The sequence below is a fragment of the Myotis brandtii genome, unplaced genomic scaffold (assembly GCF_000412655.1).
Source record: "Myotis brandtii unplaced genomic scaffold, ASM41265v1 scaffold40, whole genome shotgun sequence".
Taxonomy (NCBI): domain Eukaryota; kingdom Metazoa; phylum Chordata; class Mammalia; order Chiroptera; family Vespertilionidae; genus Myotis; species Myotis brandtii.
The window spans coordinates 889,596-916,107 of NW_005365372.1; the positions used below are offsets into that span (position 1 = coordinate 889,596).

The window sequence follows — 26,512 nt, forward strand, 5'->3', positions numbered from 1 at the left end:
CTTCAGGAGAAAATGGCTGCCCAGGTCCTGGGCTCAGGCGTGACTCAGCACTCAACTTGCTGCCACCTCTCCTGGACCCCCTTCTCTCCCCAGGCTCTCCCCAGATTCCACTCGTCTGCACCTTCTCCTGCCCCTCATCACGGGTGAGTGTCTGTATCCGAAATGTCCTATGAACAGGGTTCAGTGAAAAAAAAATAACGCTGGCCGCAGAAACGGGGAAGACTGAGTCTCTGTGAGCTCCTCTCTTACTGGCACTGCATGGTCTGGTCAGCACTTCAGGCTGCCCCCTTTAGGCTCAGTCCTCCATAACTATGGAACCCAGATCTCAAATCCCCCGGCGCCAACAGTCTTGCAGATTTCCTTTCCCCAGTCAGGGGCTGTGCCTGTCCCAAGGGACGCGGCTGGGTGCCACACGGTTTCCCTCTGACCCTCTGGGCTCAGAGATCTGGCAAACTTTCCTGCCCAGATCTCTGGTTTTTCCCTTTCCAGGGGAACTCTGCACTTCCCGGCTGCAAACTGTCTCACCAGCTGAGTATACTTCACCAATTCAGGGTGGATGTTATTTGTTTCAGCTGCTCATTCTATTTGCTCCTGGACAAGCCTTGGGACGCGTTTGCCTATTCTGCCGCCATCTTCTTACTTCCTTAAGAATACTTTTTATTCTCCAATTTTCCATTATGTATTCTTTTCTTTCTCTTTTTGTCTTCTTTTTCTTCCTTTCCTTTCTTGCTTTCTTACCTTCTATGGGTGTTCCCTCCTTCATGCCCTCTTTCCTTCATTCTCTTTATATTTCTTTCTTTTATTTTGAATACTATAGTCAAAAGTACCAGATTAATAACTATTTGTAATTTATAGCAGTGGGTTGTAGTGATTTAGGAGTGTCTCATCTAAGTAGGGCCTTCATCAGCATTCTGAGTTTCCCCAGAATAATCTTAGTAGAGGACAATACCTTATTTTTACAAGTACACTTTAAAATTACTTCAGATACAAGAATGAACCTAATGTTTAACAGGTTGCTCTGAATGTCAGTGGACTGTAGAAAGGTTCCATGATATGACTGTGCTTTGACCTTGATTTACCTCATACTAAGATTATGCTTGTATAGAGGAAGTACTGAAGTAGAATGAGAGTGATACCCCAAACATATCTGCATATTTGCTTGTATATTATTTATAATGTCTTCATGTCTTAATTTTTTATCTAATACCCCCACTACTGTGTATAAAAACTGTATATGACTTCACTAGTTTATAAAAATGTTTACTCATAATATGCCATTACAAATTATAAATTGAACACACAATTGATTTTAACTGTCTGTGGTTACAGTTATATGTTTCTGAGGGGCATAATTCAGGAGTAATTTCTATATAAAGAAGGAAAGTGTTGCAGAAGACCGGAGAAAAACCACCCAAGCTTAGAGAAAGGGAGTTATTTTATTATTAAATTCTGTGCAGGCCCAGAGAAAAATGTGTCTTTCAAATTCTGGGCCCCCCAACATGGAGGAAACTCTCTTTATTTATACTTTTTCCAGTCCTTTGTCTCCCAAATTTGGAATGAGACTTCCAGGCCTTCTGAAAAAGAAGGCCTCCGTACTGGGAAGGGGCCATAAGACCATATCTCAAGGCCTGGCGTGGTGTCAGCACTGACAGCTCTGTCTGGGGCATAGTTTAAGGCCTCTCTGGAATGGGAGTAGTCTTATTTTCCTTATTATTTAAGCAAGCAAGCATTTACAGAAGCCATACTGTCAGGGTTAAAATTTCAAACATCAGATTTTATATAAGATCGATGCTTCAAAAGAATCTATACAGTGTCAGAAATTTAAATCACATTGTGCTTTAGCTGAATATTTAAGAGAAAATATATATGTAAGAAAATAATTTTAAGTATTTTTATTGTTATTTGCAAATTAATCACTGAGATTACCTTTACTAATAATACATACTCATTAAATTGTTTTGTTCTGGGTGTGCTTTTAAAATTTAAAGTCTAATTAAACAGTCATTTATGGTTGCACAAATATACTTCCCCATGGCCCCCACGACCAAAAAAACCTTGATTTAGCTGATTTCTACATTTTATTTTTATTTCAAATTAGTGACTTGGAAAAACCACTGATTAATATATATTTTTAAAATCTTGTAGCTAACCCGTAATATTGTAAAATAAGTGTTCAGTTCATTGCTGAGCAAATTCTAGTGTTAAATATCATTTTTTTTCAGAAATAGTACCACAAAAGACCTCTGAGAAGTGGCATAAATCTCTGAAAAGTAATCAAGGATAAGAAAATTATCTTCCCTTTCTTCTCTCTGGGGTGTCCAACGATGTTAATGTTCTTCTCTACAGGGTTGTCATATTCAGCTGAACTGAGCTTGAAAATGAACTTTTATTACATTTATGTTTTAAATTGGTTGTGTAGAGTTTAAAGTCTCAAAATATAGAGAAATAACATTATAGGACATTGAAAATATTTTTAAATATACTGAATATCATAATATATTTAGTTATTATACAAAAATAGTTATTTTTCTTTTCTTAACCTTTTTTTAAAATTTTATTTTATTTTTAAAGTATTACAAATAGTAGTACATATGTCTCCTTTTTTCCCCATTGACCTCACCTACCCCCCGGCACATGCTCTCACCCAATATCTTGCGTCCATTGGTTATGCTTATATGCATGCATACAAGTCCTTTGGTTGATCTCTTACCGCCTCACCAACCCTCCCCTGCATTCCCGCTGTAGTTTGACAGTCTGTTCGATGCTTCTTTGCCTCTGTATCTATTTTTTGTTCATCAGTTTATAATGTTCTTTATATTCCACAAATGAGTGACATCATGTGGTATTTATCTTTCACTGACTGGCTTATTTAACTTCAATGAAAATATTGAGCATGATTAGAAAATCAGTTTTCTAGGGCCTTATAAATTAAGTATTAATGTTGATATTTTATTTATAAAACAATTTGGGCTTATAGCTTTCTTTATTTGTAGAATAAAGATATAACCTACACAGAGTAAAACTTACTCTTTGGATCCTTATAGTGATGGAATTATTCTGCATCTTGTTAGCATCATTGTCAATATTGGGATATTATAACATAGTTTTTATAAGATGTCACCATGGGAGAAACTGGGTGAAGGGTAAACAGGATCTCTGTAGTATTCCATATAGCTGCAATAAATTTGCAGTAGTCTCAAAATACAGAGTTTAAGAAAAATTACTCTTTTTCACATATAGTTTTGCAATCTTTGACAAATGCATACAGTCTTAAAACCATCACCATCATCAAGATATTAAAAGTTCCATCACTACCTTCCAAATTTCCCCATTATAAGTTAACTAGAGGCCCAGTGCATGGGGGGGGGGGCGGTCCCTCAGCCCAGCCTTCACCCTCTCACAGTCCGGGAGCCCTCGGGGGATGTCAGACTGCCGGCTTAGGCCTGGGGAGCAGGCCTAAGCCATCAGTCGAACATCCTTAGTGCTGCTACGGAGGCAGGAAAGGCTCCTGCCACTGCCGCTGCACTCTCCAGCCATGAGCCCGGCTTTTGGCTGAGCAGCGCTCCCCCTGTGGGAGTGCACTGACCACCAAGGGGCAGCTCCTGCATTCAGCATCTGCCCCCTGGTGGTCAATGCGCATCATAGCGACTGGTCATTCCACAGTTTGGTTGACTTGCATATTACCCATAGACAATTACCAATCTGCTTTCTGGCCCTATGCTTGCCTTTTCCACAATGTAAATAGACTTTAGCATATATAATCTTTTGAGTTTGGCTTCATTTACTTTGTGTAGTAAATTTGAGATTCATCCTTATTGTTGCATGTATCAATAACTTTTTAAAAAATTGCTGAGTAGTGTTCTATTTTATAATGGTGCCATGGTTTGTTTGGTCCCCAATCAAGGGGCATTTGGGTTATTTCCTGTTTAATTCATCAGTAAGGGATAAAGCCACCATAAATATTTATGTACAGGTTTTATGTGAACATTAGCATTTATTTCACTTGAGTAAATACGAAAGAAGTGGGATTGTTTCGTCATGTGGTAAGTTTAAGTTTCCCTTAATGAAAAACCTCCAAAATGTTTTCCAATGTGTTTGTACCATTTTGCATACCCATTAGCAATGTATGAGAGCTCCAGTTGCTTTGTATATACCCATTATTGTTACTGCCAGCATTTTTTATTTTAGCTCTACTAATGGGCATATAGTAGTATCTCATTGTGGTTTTAACTTGCATTTCCCTAATAACTAATGATATTGATCATCTTCTTATGTATTTATGTCTTTGTATATGTGTCTGTTCAGATCTTTCTTCCATTTAAAAAATTGTTTTCTTATTATTGAATTTCTGAGTGTTTTTAATATACTCTGAAGTACAAGTTATTTGTCAGATATGTGATTTGCAAATGTTTTCTCTCAATGTATAGCTTCTTTTACACTTACTGAATGGTAACTTTTGAAAATCAGTTATTTCCATGAAGTTCAGTTTTTAACATTTTTCTTTTATAAATTATACTTTTGATGTTGTATCTAAGAAATTCTTTCCGAATCCAAGATCACAAATATTTTCTCTTATATTACTTCTGGAAATTTTACAACTTTAAGTTCTACATTTCACATCTAGTTCTGTGATTCATTTTGAATTAATGTTTATATATAGTTTGAGGATATATTTTTATATCAATATCCTATTGTTCTGGCACCATTCATTGAAAAGACTGACATTTCTTCATGAATTGCTTTTAAGCCTTTGTCAGAAATCAATCCACATTATATAGCCAGTTTCATTATAATGCAACACCTGTGATCTTAAAAATTATTGCATTATGCATTATTGCATAATAAAAAGAATAGGGCTTATGGCAAAAATAAGGTTAGAGGCTTAGCAGTAATCTAAGTAACCAGTGACACATTTGAGAAATATAGGAAATGAATAAAAATGATAGCATTGTTTTACATGTTCTAAATTATTAAGGTTACATAAATACTACAATAAGGATGCTACCTTAACTTGAAAAATCCTTAAATTTGCTTGTAGAATTAATGTAAGAAAGTTTGTAGTTTGTACATTATTATAAAGTAGTGGAGGGTAGATTATATGGAATTGAGAGGAAAGTGTAGCACTACAGGTCAACAGAATGGCTCATAACACACATGATGACCTGAAATAGTTGGTAGATGTTTGTGGTGTGTGTATGTATGTATTTCTACTTGGCTTGGATCAGCTAGGTGCAATTTTTTAGTGTTTTATCTAGGGCTTCTTGCAAACAAAATTGCACATGAAATTTGAGATTCAAATATGTGTTATCTTCAAATTGCTTCCTAATGTATCAATTCCATTGGATAAAATTTGAATTTATAAAACAAACATTATAGCAGAACTGACTGTATGTGTCAGTCTATTCTTGAATGCTGTCCTGTTCATTTATTTATATCTATATGTCTATCTTTTCTTCAATACCACACTGTCTTGATTATTGTAGGTTTATAATAAGTACGGAAGTTAGTTAATGTAAGTCCTTTGAATTTGTTATTCTTTTTCAAAATTGTTTGGCTATTCTATTGTCTTTTAATATAAATTTTAAATTCAACTTATTGATTTCTAGAAAATAAATCTTGCTAAGAATTTTATTAAAGTTTAATTGAATCTTTAGATCAGTTTGGGGGGAATTGACATCTTTAACAGAATTGATTCTTCCAAACCATACACATAGTATATCTCTCCATATACTTAGATCTACTTTGTTTTCTTTCATCAATGTTTCAAGTTTTCGTTGTACAGATTTGCATATACTTTGTATATTTAGACCCGTGAATTTCAAGGGTGTGTTTTTGTTTTGTTTTGTTTTGATTTTTTGGCAGTATTATAAATGGTACTTTTAAAATTTCAACTTCTAATTTTTCATTGCTAACACATAGAAATAAGATTATTTTTTATGTATTGATACCTTTAGTTCTTTGAAGGCATTAAACAAAAATGGAAAGACACCAAAGCCAAAGCAAAATAAACTTTTTCAATATTTTAAAAAGTTTAAGTTATTACCTCTTTTTTGTCTTACATTTTAAACACTATGACAGCTTTGCTTTAATTATTTTTGTCTCAAAATTGTTGAGTGATATTCAAGTATAGACATGAAAATATGTTTTGAGATGATATGTAACTGAGAAATCTTTAAATGCTCTTATTATTAAATACAGCCTATTTTCCATTATTTGTATCATAGCTTAAGAGTAATTACAGTCCATCCATGAATAACTTTAAGGTTTAAATACATAATTTTGTTTCTTTTGGTATTTTCTATTTTTTGAAGATCTTCAGATATATTTTTTGTGTAACAATGTTATTACAGATTTTGGACTCAGCAAAGAATCAGTAGATCAAGAAAAAAAGGCCTACTCATTTTGTGGTACAGTGGAGTATATGGCTCCTGAAGTAGTAAATAGGAGAGGTCATTCCCAGAGTGCTGATTGGTGGTCATATGGTGTACTTATGGTAAGTAGTGCTATTTTAAAAAATTCTGCTAATATAAAATTAATACTGCTTAGAACTTTAATTTATTATCTATCCATTTTTAATACAAAAGAAAATATAGAATTTTAATTTAAAATTTGTGAGATTTCAGGTGAGAATAGAGTTCTAATAATTCATGATTATCATTTAAAAAGTTGTGTTTGGCTAGCTGTTATACAATATGAATTAGGATTTTGGTGTTCTGATTTCTTTTTTTTTCAATTTAGTAATATTTATTTATTTATTTAAAAATGTTAATGTTCACATAATTGCAGGTCCCCTAGACTCCCTCACTTTGCCCACCTCCACCCATCTTTGCCTCCCCCTCCCTTGGCCTTCATCACCCTATTGTCTGTGTCCATGGAGTGTGCATATATATTATTTAGCTAATCCCTTCCCCTTCTTTATCCAGTCCCCCTCCCCGCCTCTTCACAGGCACCAACCAGACTGTTCCATGTATCTATGATTCTGGTTCCATTTTGTTTGTCAGTTTATTTTTTTCATTAGATTCCAGATGGTATTTGTTTTTCTCTGACTGGTTTATTTTGTTTAGCCTAATACTCTCCAGGTTCCTCCATGCTATTGGAAAGAGTAAGAGTTCCTCCTTTTATATAGCCATGTAGCATTCCATTGTGTAAATGTACCACAGCTTTATTATCCACTCATCTGCTGATGGCACTTGGGCTGTTTCCAGATCTTGGCTATTGTAAATAATGCTGCAATAATCATAGGGGTGCATATATTCTTTCTGCTCGGTGTTTTGAGATTCTTAGGATATAGTCCCAGAAGTGGGATTGCTGTGTCAAAAGGCAGTTCCATTTTTAATTTTTAGAGGAAACTCCATACTCTTTTCTACAGTGGCTGCATAAGTCTGCAGTGTGATCAACAATGCACTAGGGTTCCCTTTTCTCTATATCCTTGCCAGTGCTTTTTGTTTATTGGTTTAGTGATAGTAGATACAGAAAACAAAGTGGTGGTTACCTGACGGGAGGTTGGTGGTGGATGGGTGAAAAAGGTGAAGGGGATTAAGAACTACAAAAAATAAGTCATGAGTGTGTTATAACACATACAACATAGGGAATGTCAATAATATCAGAATAACTTTGTACAATGATATATGTTTACTTTTAAGGTATATAAATGTTTATCATGTGATATATCTGAAACTAATTTAAGGTAGTATTTTAACTATAATAAAAATATAAAAAATCTACCAGTTTTTAGATTTCAGAATACTATGTTTAGTAATCATATGGCATTTTAGTTATTACAGAATTTAATACCTTACCATATATTTTCTTATAGTCAAACTAGAGACCCAGGGCACAAAAATTTGTGCACTCGGGGTGGGCAGGGTCCCTCAGCCCAGCCTGTGCCCTCTCACAGTCTGGGACCCCTCGGAGGATGTCCACCTGCTGTCTTAGGCATATTCCCTGAGAGATTGGACCTAAGCTGACAGGCAGACATCCCTCTGGAAGCCCAGGAGCCCTCTGGGGATGTCCACTTTCCAGTGGGGAGCAGGCCTAAGCTGCAGTCGGACATCCTTAGCACTGCTGAGGAGGCGGGAGAGGCTCCCGCCACCACCGCTGTTCTGGCAGCTGTCAGCCTGTCTTGTGGCTGAGCAGAGCTCCCCCTGTGGGAGCGCACTGACCACCAGGGGGCATCTCCTGCATTGAGCGTCTGCCCCCTGGTGGTCAGTGTGTGTCATAGTGACCAGTCATTCCCAGTCAATCTGCTGTTAGGGTCAATTTGCATATTACCCTTTTATTATACTAGTAGCCCGGTGCACAAAATTCATGCACATTAAAAGGGAAATAATTGCCCTAACCTGTTTGGCTCAGTGGATAGAGCATTGGCCTGTGGACTCAAGGGTCCCAGGTTCGATTCCGGTCAAGGGCATGTACCTTGGTTGCGGGCACATCCCCAGTGGGGAGTGTGCAGGAGGCAGCTGATCCATGTTTCTCCCTCATCGATGTTTCTGACTGTCTATCCTTCTCCCTTCCTCTCTGTAAAAGATCAATAAAATATATTTAAAAAAAAACAAAAAACCTGCACCCCAGTAATGTGCCCTGACCCGGAATCAAACCCTCAACCTGTTGGTGTACGGGACGACGGCCAGGGCCTTTGCTGCATTTCTTAACTCAGATCAACTCCAATCATAGCTGCTGCCTCAAGAAAAAGGCACATAATGGGAATGAAACTAGACACTGAGCCAGGACCCCAAGCCCCTAAGCCTTTGCAAGTATCCAGCCTCCTCTTCGTGGATTTCATTACACCCATCGTTAGCAACCTCCATGTCCTCTTCTCATTAAAGCCACTTTCCACAAGGAACCCGTATTCTAGACAACTAAACACTACCCAAGTCTGTTTTATTGTTCTGCACTAATTTGTTAGAATTTCAGCCCTATTGTTTTTTATTTTCCCTTTGCACACGTACACTATTTTGGGATGCATAATGGATTAAAGGAGTTCTTGTGGCTTAATCTGGAAGACTATTTACTGCTCAAAATAGTGTGGCATCATGGAATAGCCCCTGGGCTTGGAATCCAGACTCTGTTCCCAACCCTGACCCTGCTGGATGGCCAGGGACAAATTACGTCACCTCTCTGGGCCTCCATTTCCTCAGCCACAATGTGAGAACAAGAGGAACCCCCACTGGATTCTGAGAAGGATTAAATAAAGCAGTGGGCATCCAACATCGTGCCCAGTATAGTTCATGCTCAATAAACAGTTTATCTAGCTGATTTGACTTACAGGGAAAATTAACAACAGACTTTCACTAGTAGAATGCAACCCATCTGTGAGATGGGAACTGCCCTGAAGAAGGCAGTTACACCTCCGCTCTCAGTTCAGGTGCTCCATCCCAGAATCGCCTCACCCAGCCAGGTGCCTGGCTCTCTTCCTCGCCTCTTCCCGTTCCCCTGGTGAGGATGGAGAGAGCGGCTTTTTAAAGGAAGCCAGGGAATGAATGTCTCCGCAGAAGCAGTTTTGCTGAGTGAGTGATTTGGAAGAGACTGGGTCACAGGCCAACAGGCTGGCACTCCCTGTGCCTCTTCCCCCAAACCCACCCAGCCCTTATCAGGGAGTTGGCTCCAGTTCTGGAACTATGAAACCTTGGACAGAGGGGGAGAAGGGAGGGGAAATTGACTAGCGGCGTCTCCTGTTTCCTGGCTGGGCCTGTGCCTGGTACTTTGGCAGGCAAGGTGGGGTGGAGGGCAGGATGGGGGTGGAGGTATTTTCCAAGGGTCCACAGGAGGGGAAGTCCTGAGAAGTCCTTTCTCCTGACTGTCTCTGGGACCCTGTGGGTTGCCAGGCATAGCTGAATTCCCAGGAAGCAGTGAGCATGTGTTCACACCAGCCAAAAGACACCAAAAGAATGAGAAAGAGAAATCTTAAGAATTTGACATTTTATATTTCCATAAAAGCCCTGAAGTATTATTATGGAGATTATCAGGACTTTAAAACTCCCTTATAGCCCTAGATGGGTTGGCTCAGTGGATAGAGCATGGGCCTGCAGACCGAAGGGTTGAAGGCACAGCTGTGGGCGTGGTCGCTGTCTCTCAGAGAAGCAACATCCCACGGAGACCCGGCTTTCATTCTCTTGTCCGTCTTTTCTAAGCCTTTCAGCTGCCCCCACTCAGGTTCACCCTTGGCCGTGCTGGCGTGGCACACTTTAGAAAGATATGCCTCCACGCTCCCAGAGCAGGTTCCTGCCTCAAACCCCACCCTTACAAGAAACAGCTCCAGGAAACAGCTCGGGGGAGGGCTCATCCGTTGCCAAGACAACCCCTGCAGGACTGACTTCCTTCAGCTTGGTCTTGGTGGTTCTGGTCGTGATGAACATCACCCAGGGTTTTTATATACGTAGATAGCATTGTTTCAAGCATATCCCTAGAAAAATTATAAACCTTTTGAGGAGAGCAACCATGTGCTATACTACTCTTTGTCTTCCTCAATACCTACTACAGCTGACATCCTGATTAACTAATTTTGTATAAGATTTAGCATATAGCTTGCAGTGTTAATTAGGATGATATATGAATGGTTATTGAATTAAATAGTTTGCTTTTGAAGCTTGATAATACATTTTGCCTATTTATCACTGCATAACACTCAATATAACACATCAGTATATTAAGTACCCATTAAAAAACTGGCATTTAGGGAAGGCAGTTGTGTGGGAACAGACTATAAGTGCATTATTTGGCATTTTCCATGACCTAAGAAGGCATACAGTCCAATTGGGAAACAATTGGAGTAGCTAAATAAATTGCCCAAAAGTACCTTAGGAATTCAGGACAAAATTAATATAAGTTGACATAGGAAAAGTGGAGGAGAGAACTTAAACTAAGCCCTGAAATATGGATAAAATTTAAATAGCTGTGTGCCAATGATAATATTGTGATCATATTAGCAAGGAGAACCTGTTGACTAGAGTAGTATTGAAGAATGTGGGTGAGAGTGGAGGAAATGAGGCTATAAACCTTAAGCATTTGCATGCAATTCTCTTTGTAGCAGGAAACTTTTGCAGATTCTTAAATAGGATGGTAATTATAGGAAACATGAATGTTAAGAAGATGAGCCTGGACAGAATGATATAAGTAGATTGTAAATGGAGGAATCTAGAAGTAGGAAAATCAACAAGGTCTCCTTACAAGACAATTGTAAGATTACAGGATACTAGAGGCCTGGTGCATGAAATTTGTGCATGGCTAGGGTCCCTAGGCCTGGCCAGCGATCAGGGCCAATCAGATTCTCCACCTCCCTGCCTTCCTGCCTCCTTCTTCCCTTTCCGCCAGCACTGCCACTGTGTGGTTCCCCCCACAGCCTTCCTGCCTCCCTACCTCCCCGCCTTGCCTCCCGCTGCCACCTCATGATTCCCCCTGCCTCCCTGCCTCCCCACCTCCTCCTTCCCTCACTCTCTCAGTGCCCTACCACCTCCCCTGGTCACCCACCATGTTCTGTGCCACCCCCTGGTGGTCAGTGCACATCATAGCCAGTGATTGAACTCCCAGTCTCACAGTCAAACTCCCAAGGGGACAGAGCCAGGGAGTTAAAGAGGGAGAGAGAACAAGATCTGTTTGCTGTTCTACTTATTTATTCATTCATTGGGTGATTATACCAGTGATATAACCAGCAACCTTGGCGTATTGGGACCATGCTCTAATCCACTTAGCTACCTTTCCAGGGCTTGTTAAAGACATTTCAAAGTTTTGGGGGTTGGGGACTGGAGCTTGAGAGAGATGATCCCCTTATACCACAATTGCTTTCTTTTTTTCTCTTTTTTGATTCCCATTGCTACCTCTTCAGTTTCCAGTTGAGAACCTTTACTATCAATATGGGAGGCAAAACTGGGGCTTGAGAGAGATTGAGGCTGGATAAGATTTGAGAGTCATAAGGGTATAGGAGAGAGTGAATGGATAAGCTAATAACTAAGGTTGTAGTTCATAAAAGAGCAGAGGACTGAGGCTAAAGCCATTATTGAATCTGTTTAAGATTTTAGTATTAGGTATATAAAACATTTTAATGAACCATGATGATCTTTATTTGTAGACATAGTATTTTTATAGCATAATTAATTTTCTAGTTGTGTGCATTGCAATTAAATCTCTTAGGGAAAATGATTCCTTATGATATGTGCAACTGTATCAGTGTTTTTCTTTTTTTTAAATTATTCCTGTGTGTGTGTGTGTGTGTGTGTGTGTGTGTGTGTGTGTGTGTGTATTCTCTCTCTCTCTCTTTTTTTGGTTTCTGTTTTTAGAGAAGTGAGGGGAAAGAGATTGGTTAAAACATTTTTTGTTAATCCTCACCAGAGGATTTTTTCCCATTGCCTTTTAGAGATAGTAGAAGGGAGGGAGAGAGGAAGAGAGGGAGGGAGGGAGAGGAGGGCAAAGAGAGAGAGAGAGAGTTGAGAGAGACACATCAATTGGTTATCTTCCAAATGCTCCCCAACTGAGGCCAGGGATGGAATCTACAACCTAGGTATGTGGCCTTAACCAGGAATCAAATCCCGGACCCTTTTGTGCATGGGCCGATGCTCTAACCACCAAAAACACCCGCCAGGGCAAGAATGGTTAAATCTTTCTTGATCATTTATGAATTTGAAATGGTTTTATGCTTATTTTCACTTTCCTTTGTCAGTTCAATTGCTTTCTTTAAAAGAATATATTTGTTTCTACAATGTGTTTATTTCCAAATTTCTTTGGTAACTTAACCAAATCCAACAGGACTGAAACAAATTGGTTGGTTTCATTTGCTACAAGTCATCTACCAATTGAGTTATATATAGTAGGGTACTAGAAGTATACTTCTTTAAGTGACTTAGTTCTTTTGCTCCTATTTTGATGTACTGTCATGCAGATCCTGTATGATTTGATGATCACGTATTACAAGTCTCTAACTTGTGCTAAATTGATTGTTTGGTTTTTGTTTGTTTTAGTTTGAAATGCTTACTGGTACACTGCCATTTCAAGGTAAAGACAGAAATGAGACCATGAATATGATATTAAAGTAAGTGTAAGCACTACGTTATTTTCTTATGGGAAGAATTTCTTGCTTTCAGTTTTTTCTTTATTTTATTATTTTTTTCTATCACCATTTATCCCCCTTATATGCTCTTCTACCTCCACCCCACCCCTCCCACAACCACCACACTGTTGTCAGTGTCCATGAGTTTTTCCAGTCTTTTTTTCTTTTTCACTGAATCTCTTCACCACCACCGCAAGCCCCGCCCCACACTGTCAGCCTGCTCTCTATGAGTCTGTCCCTATTTTGCTCATTAGTGCACTTTGTTCATTAGGTTTCACATATGAGCAAAATCATATGTACTTGTCTTGCTCTGACTGATTTCACAGCGTAATGCTCTCTAGGTCCATCCTTACTGTCCCAGAAGACAAGATTTCCCTTTCCATTTTTTTATGACAGAGTAGTATTCCGTAGCTGTTTTATCTACTCATCTACTGATGAACACTTGGGCTGCTTCCAAATCTTGGCTAATGTAAATAATACTGCAGTGAACATAGGGGTACACATTTTTTTTTTCAAATTTGTGTTTTGGGTGTCTTCAGCTAAATTCCCAGAAAGTGGAATCAATTGGTCATAGGGCAGTTCCATTTTTAATTTTTTGAGTTTACTCCATACAGCTTTATACAGTGGCTGCACCAATCTGCATTCACACCAACAGTTCACGAGGGTTCCCTTTTCTCCACATCCTTAGCAACACTTGTTGTTTGTTGATTTGTTGATGATAGCCATTCAAACAGGTATGACATGATATCCCTTTGTGGTTTTAATTTTCATTTCTCTGATGATCAGTGATATTGAGTATCTTTTGATATGTCTATTGGCCATCTGTATGTCCTCTTTGACAAAGTGTCTATTCAGTTCCTTCACCCATTTTCTAATTGTATTGTTTTGTGTTGTTTGTTTGTTTTTTTGATTTTGTGTTTTAAAGTTCACTATAAATGTTGGATATTAAAGCCTTAGCAGATGTATCAGCAAATATGTTCTGCTGTTCACTGTGTTGTCTTTTCATTTTGCTGATGGTTTTCTTTCCTGTGCAAAAACTTTTTAGTTTGATGTAGTCCCATTTGTTTATTTTTTCTTTTGTTTCCCTTGCCCAAGGATATATATCAGAAAAAATATCACTATGAGAAATGTACAAGATTTTACTGCCTGTATTTTCTTCCAGGATTTTTAGGGTTTCAAGTCTAACATTTAAGTCTTTTTAAAAAAATAAATATTTTTTATTGATTTCAGAGAGGAAGGGAAGACAGAGAGATAGAAACATCAATGATGAGAGAGAATCACTGATCTGCTGTCTCCCGCACACTCCACACTGGGGACTGAGCCTGCAACCCAGGCATATGCCCTGACCAGGAATCCAACCACAACCTCCTGGTTTCCTGGTTCATAGGTCGATGTTCAACCACTGAGCCATGCCAGCAGGGCTAACATTTAAGTCTTTAGTCCATTTTGAGTTTATTCTTGTGTGTGGTGTAATAAAGTGGTATAGTTTCATTTTTTTACATGTATCTCCTAATTTTCCAGGCACCACTTATTTAATAGACTATCTTAAGCCTATTGTATGCTTTTGTCTCATTTGTCAAATATGAATTAATTATAAAGGTGTGGATTTATTTCTGAGCTGTCAATTTGGTTCCATTGTTCTATACTGTTTTTATTTCTTCTTATTTTTTAAAAATTTATATTTCTTGTGGAAAGTATTACAGATATCTCGTTTTTCCCCATTGATCCCTTCTAGCCTGCACCTGCCCCCTGCCCCAGGCCTTTACCATACTAGTACTATTGTCTGTGTCCATGGGTTATACATATATGCATATAAGTTTTTTGGTTAATCCCTTCCCACCCACCCACTCCCATCTTCCCTCAGATTCAACACTCTGTTCCATGCATTTATGTCTCTGGATCTATTTTGTTCATCAGTTTATTTTGTTCCTTAGATTTCCACTTATGTGTGAGATCATGTGATAGATGTCTCTTTTTATGCCAGTACCATGCTATTTTGATTACTATGGCCTTGTAATATAGTTGATATCAGGTAGTATGATTCGTACAACTTCGTTCTTCTTTCTCAAGATCACTCACTGTTGCTATTTGGGGACTTTTATGATTCAATATAAATTTTGGGATATTTGTTCTAGTTCTGTTAAATACGCTATTGGTATCTTAATAGGAATTGTATTCAATCTGTAGATTGCTTTGGGTAACATGAACATTTTAATGATAGTCATCCTTTCTATCCATTAACACGGTATATGTTCCCACTTATTTTTCTTCAATTTCTTTTTCCAGTGTCTTATAATTTTCTGAGTACACATCTTTTGCATCCTTGGTTAAATTAATTTTTAGGTGTTTTATTCTTTTTGAAGCAATTGTAAATGGGATTGCTTTCTTAGTTTTCCTTTCTCATAGTTCCTTTTGGGTGCATAAAAATACAACTGATTTCTCAATATTTATTTTGTGTCCTGCTACTTTACTGAATTCATTTATCAGTTCTAGTAGTTTTCTGGTGGTGTATTTAGGGTTTTCTATATACAGTATCATGTCATCTGCAAATAAGGACAGTTTTACTTCTTTCCAATTTAGAAGCCATTTATTTCTTTTACTTGTGTGATTGCTATGACTGGGACTTCCAGTGCTATGTTGAATAAGAGTGCTAAAAGCAGACATCTGTCTAGTCCCCAATCTTAAGGGAAATGCTTGTAGTTTTTGCACATTGTGTATGATGTTGGCTGTGGGTTCGTCCTTTATGGCCTTCATTACATGTGGTATGTTTCCTCTATTCCCGCATAAATGGGTGCTGGGTTTTATCAAGTGCTCTTGCTTTCAGTTTTGAGAAACTTGTGGATTTAAATTGACACAAAATAACATTTTCCACACTGTCTTATTCCCTTCTCCTATGCTATGGGGGACATTATTTACCACTGTGAAAACATTCCTTAAAATTATTTTTGAAATTTGTAAATTTAGAAGTGTGGCTAGATTTTAATGAAATTTTCTAAAATCTTCTTTTCCAGAGCAAAACTTGGAATGCCTCAGTTTCTTGGTGCTGAAGCACAAAGTCTTCTAAGGATGTTATTCAAAAGGAATCCAGCAAATAGATTGGGTATTGCTTATTTTCTTAGCTTTTGTATCAATATACTGCAGGCTTTGGGATGATAATTATAACTTTATGTTTTCTGACATAAGTTCTTTTACTACTGCTATCTATTTATACCTAGAACTTTGCATTTTGTATATGCAATGATTCCAGTAAATTCTGTATGTCTATGATTTAAAAATAGAGTGGTCTAGTTATTCAATATTTCTGTTTAATATATATAATTATATATCATATGCATTCATTTTTTGAAATAGTTCACAGAATTGTATAGGTAATCTTTTTTGATATTTGAAGATAATTGTTTTGTCCTTCCAATATTATTAAATGTAAATATTATGTTTCCATAACTTATTACTTGGCCACTTTCAGGTAGCCTTACCCTGGACCCAGATGTAATCCTTTCATCTATCCTATTTATGACCTTATGTTAAATTTTCAATGTCACTTTATTATGTTGTACTTTTATTTTGACCTATAGATATGAGGTCATAGGTTCAACTATGAAGAAAATGTACCTAAATTCAAAGTTGTATTAAACATGATTTTGATTCGATTTGGAAGGCATTTCAATATTTCATTTTGTTCTATGTGCTTCAATTTTTTTCACATTAAATTGAAAGAAGCAATTATAATAAACGATCATATGAGATGTCTTAAACCTTTCACTACAAGGAATCGATAAAGTGTGTGTATTGCTCTTTATAGATCACAGCTTAAAAGCCAGGTATAAAGATTTTAAAAAATTACACCAGTAAAAAAGTCTTTCTGTTTTTATAGGTTCAGAAGGAGTTGAGGAAATCAAAAGACATCATTTTTTTGCAAATATTGACTGGAATGTAAGTTCACTAGAAAATTTGTTACTGAGTAACTTTAATATGAGCAAACGCTGAAGAGTAAATTGTAACATATTGACTTTGCTCGTTAACTAAATTCATTTGTTTTACTAGTATGGGATTATTTTTATTGGGGCAACATTGGTTAATAACATAAGTTTCAGGTATGCAACATTATAATTTGATATCGGTATACACTATAGCATTCTCACCATCAAAAGTCTAGATTCCATCTGTCACCATGTAATTAAACCCCTTTACCCATTTCCCCCTCCACCCACTTTCCTTCTGGTAACCACTAATCTGTTGTTTGTATGTATGAACTTGTTGTTTTGTTCATTTTTTAATATTTCAGTTATGAATGAAATCATAAGGTTTTGTCCTTTACCACATGACTTATTTCATTTAGTATAACCCTCAATATCCATCTGTGTTGTTCCAAATTCATCCACACATCTTATAGTTCAAGGTAATTGTTATGATATGCTACCGCTTTAAGTAAAATTACCGGGAACCAGTAAATGTGTGGATGATATTTAGTAAGTTTTTGTTTCTCATTTATTTTACCTGTTAAGTATGTGCTAACAGGTAAAATAAATTCTCCCCTATTCTAGGTTGGAGAATGTAGAGGAGGAAGAGAAGGGGAAAATGGATGAATGATAGAGCAGTTCTTATAGAAAATTAATTCTAAAAAAATCTAAGATGTTATTTAATTTCAATTGGTTCTTTGTCATGTGTTAGGAAAAATTACATTTCTTAATAAGTGAATGTTTTTGTACAGATATTTCACTAAATTTTGAGAGAACATGAAAATAGAAACATGCAAATTTCTATTGTCTTATAAAGAATTTTTTAAAGGTGCAACTCTTAAACTAATATTTTTTTCTTAGATAAACCCATTTTGTTGTCTGTTTTACAAATTGCTTTATGTATTTTATGGGCTACCAATAATCATAGGTGTTTTTTATTTTCTAGTTCTATTATTGGTATTGAAATATTTTTCAAAAGAAAAAAATCTCTTAAATTCTAAGGCATATACAGAGGGCCACTATTAACTGATTAAATCATTGTTACATCTGGCTTATGGAACATGTTTTAGAAGGCTATTTTTATTTTTTGTGGAAGTCATTAGTATTAATTCCCTAAATCGCCACTCAATTACATAGTACATATGAGTTTCCTTTCATATATCTGTTGCATGCCTCTTTTGGTGTCTTGTAACTCCTTGTAACTTTTTTTTTTGTAATGCTTCTCTATGCTTCCTTTTTTTTATACCTAGAGAAACTGGAAATTTTTATTTTCCATCATTCTTTTTTTCATGTTTATTGTATTCAGAGAAGAAGAGAGAGGGAGAGTTAGAAACATCAATGATTAGAGAGAATCATTGATTGACTGCCTCATGCATGCCCCCTACTGGACATCGAACCAGCAACCCAAGCATGTGTCCTTACTGGGAATGGAGAGGAGACTTCCTGATCTATAGGTTGATGCTCAACCATTGAACAACACCAGCCGGGCTCCATCATTTTTATATCTAAACAGTTTATATTCCTTGGTCTTAATTTAAATAAAAAAGACTGGAATGTTTATGTAAATATAAATGAAAATTGTGGACATAAGAGAAATGGAAGTGTGTGAGATCCCCTTGGCCTCTCCCAGTGAAATTACAACAAGTAAACCAATTATAATTCAACAAAGAATTCCCTGCTCAATACAGAGGCCTGCTTGAGAGACCTGCACATAGAAACATCTAAAGGTGTGCAACCGGGAATAAACTGGGATATGAGAAGGGAGGAAAGCACAGATACAGCCCTGCAGTGGGGAGCTTGCAGCGCATTCTGGAGAGGGGAGGAACCCAGCGGTTGCAGGCGCTGCCTGTGGCCTGGAGGAACAGAGAATTGCAGGGTGCAGTCCAACAGGCAGAGCAGCGAGGAAATGCCTAACAGAGCACTGGGTTCTGTTCTGTAACCTTCTAATGTTGGGCAGGACAGTGGTGTTTCTGACAAAGAAATAGAATCACAAAGCACTGTGGCCATTTGGACTCCCTAAATTCTCCTCCCCTTGCTCTTGGATTTGGGTCAAGGATAACATTATCTGTAAACCAAGATCTATTTCAGCAGAACTGCTGTTTCCCTCTGTAATGATCCCCAGATGGGGTGCTTGGGGCAGGACCCCAGGGAGATCAGGGTTTGCCATTATGTTGAGGACAAAACCAACCCCACCCTCCAAGCTTTGCAGCTGTACAGTCTTAAGGAAACCCTGGGTCAAAACTAGGAGATCACAGAGCTAAAAATTCTTACAATTCAGCACAATCTACTGGAAAATAGTAGAAAAGCCTCTTCAGAGGAAGCTATTGTCCGCCATTAATATGGACAGATATAAATGACTAGGCAAAGAGAACAGCAAATACCATGAATAATCATGGTAACAAGGATGATCAGAAAGAAAATGAACAATCTCCCAAAAGCAAACTGGGACACATGGAAAGATGTGATATAAATGTCAGATTTCAAGATTTCAGTTCAGAAAATACTCAATAGGATATGAGCAAATAGACAGGAATTCAATGCCCTCAGAAAACAAATCAATGAACAAAACAAGTACTTTACCAATGGGATTGAAACTTTAAAAAAGAACCAATGAGAAATCCTGGAAATGAAGCATTAATTAATGAGTTTAAGAGTGAACTACTGAGCATAGAAAACAGAGCCAACCAGATGAAGGAAATAATTAGTGATATCGAAGAGAAGAATCTAGAAATGAAGCATAGGGAAGAAAAGAGAGACCTGAGCATAAAGAAAAATGAAAGAGGTCTACAAGAACTATCTGACACCATCAGAAAAAGAAACATTAGAATAATAGACATTTCAGTGGAGGAAGAGAGGGAGTTAGCAATAACAGAGAGTCTATTCAAACAAATAGTGAATGATAACTTCCCAAACCTATGGAAAGAACTAGCTCCTTAAAGCCAAGAAGCAAATAGAGCACCTAGTTACCTCAATCCAAAGAGGTCCTCTCCAGCGCTCTTCATATTAAAACTGTCAAAAATTATTGACCAATGAAAAATTCTCAAAGCAGTCAGGGAAAAGAAGTAAGGGACTTACATAAGAAAACCCATCAAAATTTCATCAGACTTCTCAGCAGAAACTATACAAGCCAGAAGAGAGTGGGAGCAAATAGGCACAAGTCAGAAAGAGAGAAATTACTGGCCACAAATAATATATCCAGCAAAATTTTCCTTAGAATATGAAAGAGAAATAAAGATGTTCCAGACATATAGAAATTGAGGAATTTTATCACCAGAAAACATCCATTGCAGGAAATGCTCAAGGGCTTTATTGTATCTGAAACAAAGAATGTAAGATCACAACACTATGAGTAAGATCACCAAAAACTTACAGCATAAACAGGCATAATTTGTGAGAACAAAAACATAAAAGGGGAGGGGGTAAAAGTCTAAGCTGGCATAGGAACATGAAGATGAGATGCACTTAAAAAAAAAAAACTAAGGTATATATGAAACTTTACTTTTTAGAAACCTAATGGTAACCACACACAAAATTCCCAAAACAGGACAGAGCTTTAAAAAATTTGGAAACAGAGGAAAGAAGTATGGAATACCACCAGACAAAAACACACAGACAGAAACACAAAGGAAAAGAACCAATGAAGGAACAAAGCTATCAGAAAACAAAAGATAAAATGGTTATTAGACATTCTCATACATCAGTAATTACCCTAAAGGTAAAATAAATAGTATAAATTCACCAAGAAAGAGACACAGAATAGCAGAGTGGATAAATAAAACAAAATCCAACCATATGATGCCTATAAGAGACACATCTAAGCTGCAAAGACAAAGGTAGGTTCAAAGTAAAAGGGTGGAAAATGATTCTCCAAGCAAATAAAATCTACAGAAAAGCAGTTATAGCCATATGTATATGTGTCAAAATCGATTTCAAGATAAGAGACAAAGGTGGACACTTTATAATGATAAAGGGAACACTACATGAAGAAAAAATAATATTCCTTAACATACTAGAAGCCCAGTACACGAAATCGTGAGGCCCCGCCCAACCACGTGCCTCGCCGCGCCCACCTGTCCACTCTCTTGCTTGCTTGCTGGCCACCAGCCTTGCTGCAATCAGAGCCTATGGGCCACACCATGTGAGCCGAAATCGTGTGAGACCCCAGACCCACCACATGAGGCGGGACCCCAGACCCCAGACCCCAGACCCTCCGCACAAGGCGGGACCCCAGAGCCCAAACCCGCCACATGAGGCGGGACCCCAGATCCACCACGAGAGGTGGGACCCCAGACCCCAGACCCACAGCATGAGGTGGGACCAGACCCCAGACCCCAGACCTGCTGTGCGAGGTGGGACCCCAGACCCCAGATCCGCCATGCGAGATGGGACCCCAGACACCAGACCCACTGCGTGAGGCGGGACCCCAGACCCCAGACCTGCCACATGAGGTGGGACCCCAGACCTGCCGCGCCACGAGACCCATCAATGCACCTCTCAGTGACCGATTGTGTGGTCATTATGGCATTACGGTCACAGGCCTTTTATAATATAGATATGCACCCAACCAAGGACCACCAAAATATATAAAACAACTACTCACAGAACTGTAGGGAGAAACAGATCAAAACAAAATCATAGGTGAGGACCTTAACACTCCATTGACAGCTCTAGACAGATCAACCAAACAGAAAATCAATAAAGAAATATTGGCCTTAAATGAAACACTAGACCAAATGGACATAGTTGACATTAACTCAACCTTTCATCTCAGGATATCAGATTATACATTCCTAAGTGCACATGGAATTTTCTCAAGGATAGACCATATATTGGGTCACAAAACTAGCATCAACAGATTCAAGAGGCTTGTAATCATACTAAGCATATTCTCTAATCATGATGCCCTGAAATTAGAAATCAACTGCAAAAAGGAAGTAAAGAAACCCCCAAATCTGTGGATATTAAACAACATGCTATTAAAAAATGACTGGATCAAAGAAGAAATAAAAGATGAGATAAAAAGATATATAAATAAAAATGAGAATAAGAATATAACATATCAAAATTTCTGGGATGCAGAAAAAGGAATAATAAGAGAGAAGATTATATCATTATAGGCCTATCTCAAGAAACAAGAAATATCCCAAGTAAATAATCTAACATCACAGCTTAAAGAACTAACAAAAGCGACCTAAAGTCAGCAGAAGAAAGGGAATAATAAAAAACTGAGCAGAATTTAACAGTATAGAGAAAAGAAAAACTATACAAAAAATTAATAAACAAAGAACAACCTGGTTCTTTGAAAAGACTAATAAAAATTAACAAACCCCTGGTTAGCCTCACAAAGGAAAATAAAGGAAAAGACCCATATAAACAAAATCAGAAGTGAGAGAGAAGTCAACAGAGACATCACAGATATACAAAGGATCATACTAGAATATTATGAAAGACTATATACCATCAAATTCAATATCCTAGAGGAAATGGATAAGTTGCTAGAATTATATAACACTAGAGGCCCTGTGCATGAAAATTCATGCCCTGGAGGGGGGTCCCTCAGCCCGGCCTGCCTCCTCTCACAGTCTGGGAGCCCTCAGGGGCGGGAGGCAACCCAGCGATCAGGGGAAGGCGACGCACCGTCACACCTCTGCTGCTGCCACTCCCAGCAGTGCAAGCCTTGGCCGGCCGGGTTGCCTGAGCCTTGGGTGGCCCTGGGTGGCTGGGCAGCCGCCATCCTAGGCTTGCCTGTGCCTCAGGCTGGCCCTGGGGGGCTGGGGGACTGAGGGGACTGGAGGTCTCCAGAGGTAAACATGCGGAGTGACTTGCTGTGCCCCTGCCGCTCTGGTGGGGCTGTGGGGACTGGGCATTGCCATCTTGTGGCTATGGGCACTGCCATCTTTGAGGGAGGGGAAGTCAATTAGCATATTCCCTCCTTATTGGTGGTGGGTGTTGCCATCTTTGTGATGGTGTAAGGGTCAATTAGCATATTCCCTCTTTATTAGATAGGATTCCTAGACTAAATCATGAAGAATTGGAAAATCTAAATAGACTGATCATTAGTGGGGAAATGGAAACAACCATCAAAAACCTATCAAAAAACAAAAGTCCAGTCCTAACTGGTTTTGCTCAGTGGATAGAGCATCGGCCTGCGGACTCAAGGGTCCCAGGTTCGATTCTGGTCAAGGGCATGTACCTTGGTTGCAGGCACATCCCCAGTAGGGGGTGTGCAGGAGGCAGCTGATCGATGTTTCTCTCTCATCGATGTTTCTAACTCTCTATCCTTCTCCCTTTCTCTAAAGTCAATAAAATATATTTTTAAAAAATCCAGGACCAGATTGCTTCACCAGTGAATTCTACCAAACATTCAAAGATTTAAAACCTATCCTCAAATTCTTTCAAAAAATTAAAGAGGAGGCAATTCTTCCTAACACATTCTATGAGAACAATATAACCCTGATACCAAATCCTAGTAAAGATAACACACAGAAAAAGAAAAGCACAGACCAGTATCTCTGATGAATACAGATGCAAAAATCCTAAACAAAATACTATTAAATCAAATATAATAGTACATCAAAAAATAATATGATCAGCTGGGGTTCATGCCAGGGGCACAAGAATGGTTCAATATATGCAAATAAATCAATGTACTGAACCACATTAAGAAAAGGAAGGATAAAACTCATATGATCTTATCAATAGATTCAAAATAAGCATTTGATAATATACAACATTCATTTATGATTAAAACACTCAATAAAATTGGAATAGAAAGAAAGTACCTCAACATAATAAAGGACATATGTGATAAACCCTCAGCTAATATCATACTCATAGCTGAAAAACTGAAAGCTTTTCCCCTAAGATCAGGAAAAAGACAAGATGTCCACTGTCACCACTCTTATTCAACATAGTGCTTGATGTCCTAGCCACAACAATAAGGCAAGAGAAAGAAATAAAAGGCATCCAAATAGGGAAGAAGTAAAACTGTCACTTTTTGCAGGCATGATGTATATAGAAGTCTCTAAAGACTACCAAAAAATGATTAGAAACAATAGACAGATACAGTCAAGTTGCAGGATACAAAATCAATATGCAAAAATCCATTGCCTTCTTGTATACTAACAATAAAACATCAGAAAAAGACAATAAAAAATAATTTCTTTTGCAATTGCAACCAAAACAAAAAAAATTCCTAAGAATAAACTTAAGAGTGTGAAAGACCTACATACTAAAAATTACAAAGCATGCCCTGGCTGGTTTGGCTCAGTGGATAGAGCGTCAGCCTGGGACTGAAGGGTCCCAGGTTCAATTCCGGTCAAGGGCACATGCCTGGGTGGCGGGCTGGATCCCCAGTAGGGGACATGCAGGAGGCAGCCAATAAGTGATTCTTTCTCATCATTGATGTTTCTATCTCTCTTTCCCTCTCCCTTCCTCTCTGAAATCAATAAAGATATATATATTTTTAAAAAATTCCAAAGCATAATTAAAAGAGATTGAAAAAAATACAACAAATGGGAAAATATTCTTTGTTCATAGATTGGATGAACCAACATAGTTCATCCGATATTTCCCAAAGCAATATACAGATTTAATGCAACCCCATCAAAATAACAATGTCAGTTCTTAAAGACATAGAAGGAGAAATCATCAGACCACAAAAGACCCCGAATAGACAAAACAATCCTGAGAAAAAACAAAGCTGGAGGTATCATGCTACCTGTCTTCAAATTATACTACGGAGCTACAATAATCAAAACAGCATGGTATTGGCAGAGAAATAGACAAACAGATCAATGGAACAGAATAAAGAGCCTAGCTACAAATCCGCATGTATGTGGACAGATAATTTTCGACAAAGGAGCCAGAAACACACAATGGAGTAAATAAATTATGCTGGGAAAACTGGAAAGCCACATGTAAATGATTGAAACTGGATTACGTTTTGTCTCCATGTACAAAAATTAATTAAAAATGGATCAAAGACCGAAATATAAGATCTGATACAATAAGTTACATCAAAGAAAATTTAGGTACCAAATTTGTGGACCTGGGTTTTAGAGAATATTTTATGAACTTGACCCCAAAGGCAAGGGAAGTAAAGGCAAAAACAAATGAATGGGACTATATCAAACTAAAAAGCTACCGCACAGCAAAAAAACAACAACACCACCACCAACAACAACAACAAAACAAACAGGCAGCCAACCAGATAGGATATGACATTTGCAACAAGGTTTTCATTTCTAAAACATATAAAGAACTCAAAAGACTCAACATCAAACAAACAACCCAATCAAACAATGAGCAGAGCAGCTATAAAAATCATCTTCCAAGAAGACATACAAACAGCCAATAGATATATTAAAAGATGTTCAACCTCACTGGCAATTAGGGAAATACAAATCGAAACTACAATGAGATACCACCTCACACCTGTTTGAGTGGCCTTTTTGAATAAGACAAGCAATAACAAGTGTTGGAGAGGTTGTGGAGAAAAGTGAACACTCATTAACTTCTGGTGGGAATATAACCTGGTACATCCACTATGGAAAGCAGTCTGGTGAATGCTCAAAAAAATGAGAATTGAGCTACCATACGACCCAATGTTCTCTCTGATGGGTATATGCTCAAAAAACTTGAAATCATATTTGTGCAAAGACATATGAACCCCTATGTTCATTGCAGCAATATTCATGGTTGCCAAGACATTAGAAACAACCAAAGTGTCCTGGAATATGGGGACTGGATAAAGAAGATGTAGTACATATACACAATGGAATACTACTCAGCCATAAGAAAGAACAAAATAGTACCATTTGCAACAACATGGATGGACTTGAGAATATTGTACTAAGTGAAATGTCAGTCACAAAAAGCTAAGACCCATATGATTTCACTAATGTGTGGGATATAAAACTGAAACTCATGAACACAAATAGCAGTGTGGTGGTTGCCAGAGGGAAGGTGTTGTTGGGGGGGGGGTGTCCTAATATCTGGAGACAGGAGAAAATTTGACTTTGGGTAATGGGTACAAGGTGCAATATACAGATCTTATAACAATAGAAACCCACACCTGAAACCTATATGTTCATGTTGATCAATATCATCCCATTAAATTTAATAAAAAATGAAAATGAAATTACTTTACATAATATTCTATTAATTTTCTACTACTGTGTGGGTCTGTGAGCTTTTAAAACAATGTAGATTTGCCCAGAACATTAGATGTTCATATATTGCAAAATTTTATATATCTTTCATTAATATATCAATTTTAGGAACTTAAATGGTATGGCAAGGTTAAATTTTGGATTTCTATAATAAGAACCCTAGATGATAACTTTAATGCATATTTTTTAAAAATTCTTTATTGTTGAAAGTATTACATATGTCTCCTTTTTCCCCCATTAACCTCTCTCTGCCCACTCCCACCCCCCAGCACAAACTCTCATCCCCCTGTTGTCTGGGTCCATTGTTTATACTTACATGCATGCATACAAGTCCTTTTGTT

The 26,512-nt window shown here is 37.7% G+C and overlaps 1 protein-coding gene across 1 annotated transcript in view; it reads left to right on the forward strand.

The window, feature by feature from the left end:
* RPS6KA6 (ribosomal protein S6 kinase, 90kDa, polypeptide 6) overlaps window positions 1–26,512 on the forward strand; it is a 174,662-nt gene that overhangs the window by 105,703 nt on the left and 42,447 nt on the right. Inside the window, exons 9-12 of the mRNA XM_005873234.2 lie at window positions 6,351–6,493; window positions 12,951–13,021; window positions 16,051–16,139; window positions 16,914–16,972. Coding sequence (XP_005873296.1) covers window positions 6,351–6,493; window positions 12,951–13,021; window positions 16,051–16,139; window positions 16,914–16,972 — 362 coding nt within the window. The remainder of the gene's footprint in view (window positions 1–6,350; window positions 6,494–12,950; window positions 13,022–16,050; window positions 16,140–16,913; window positions 16,973–26,512) is intronic.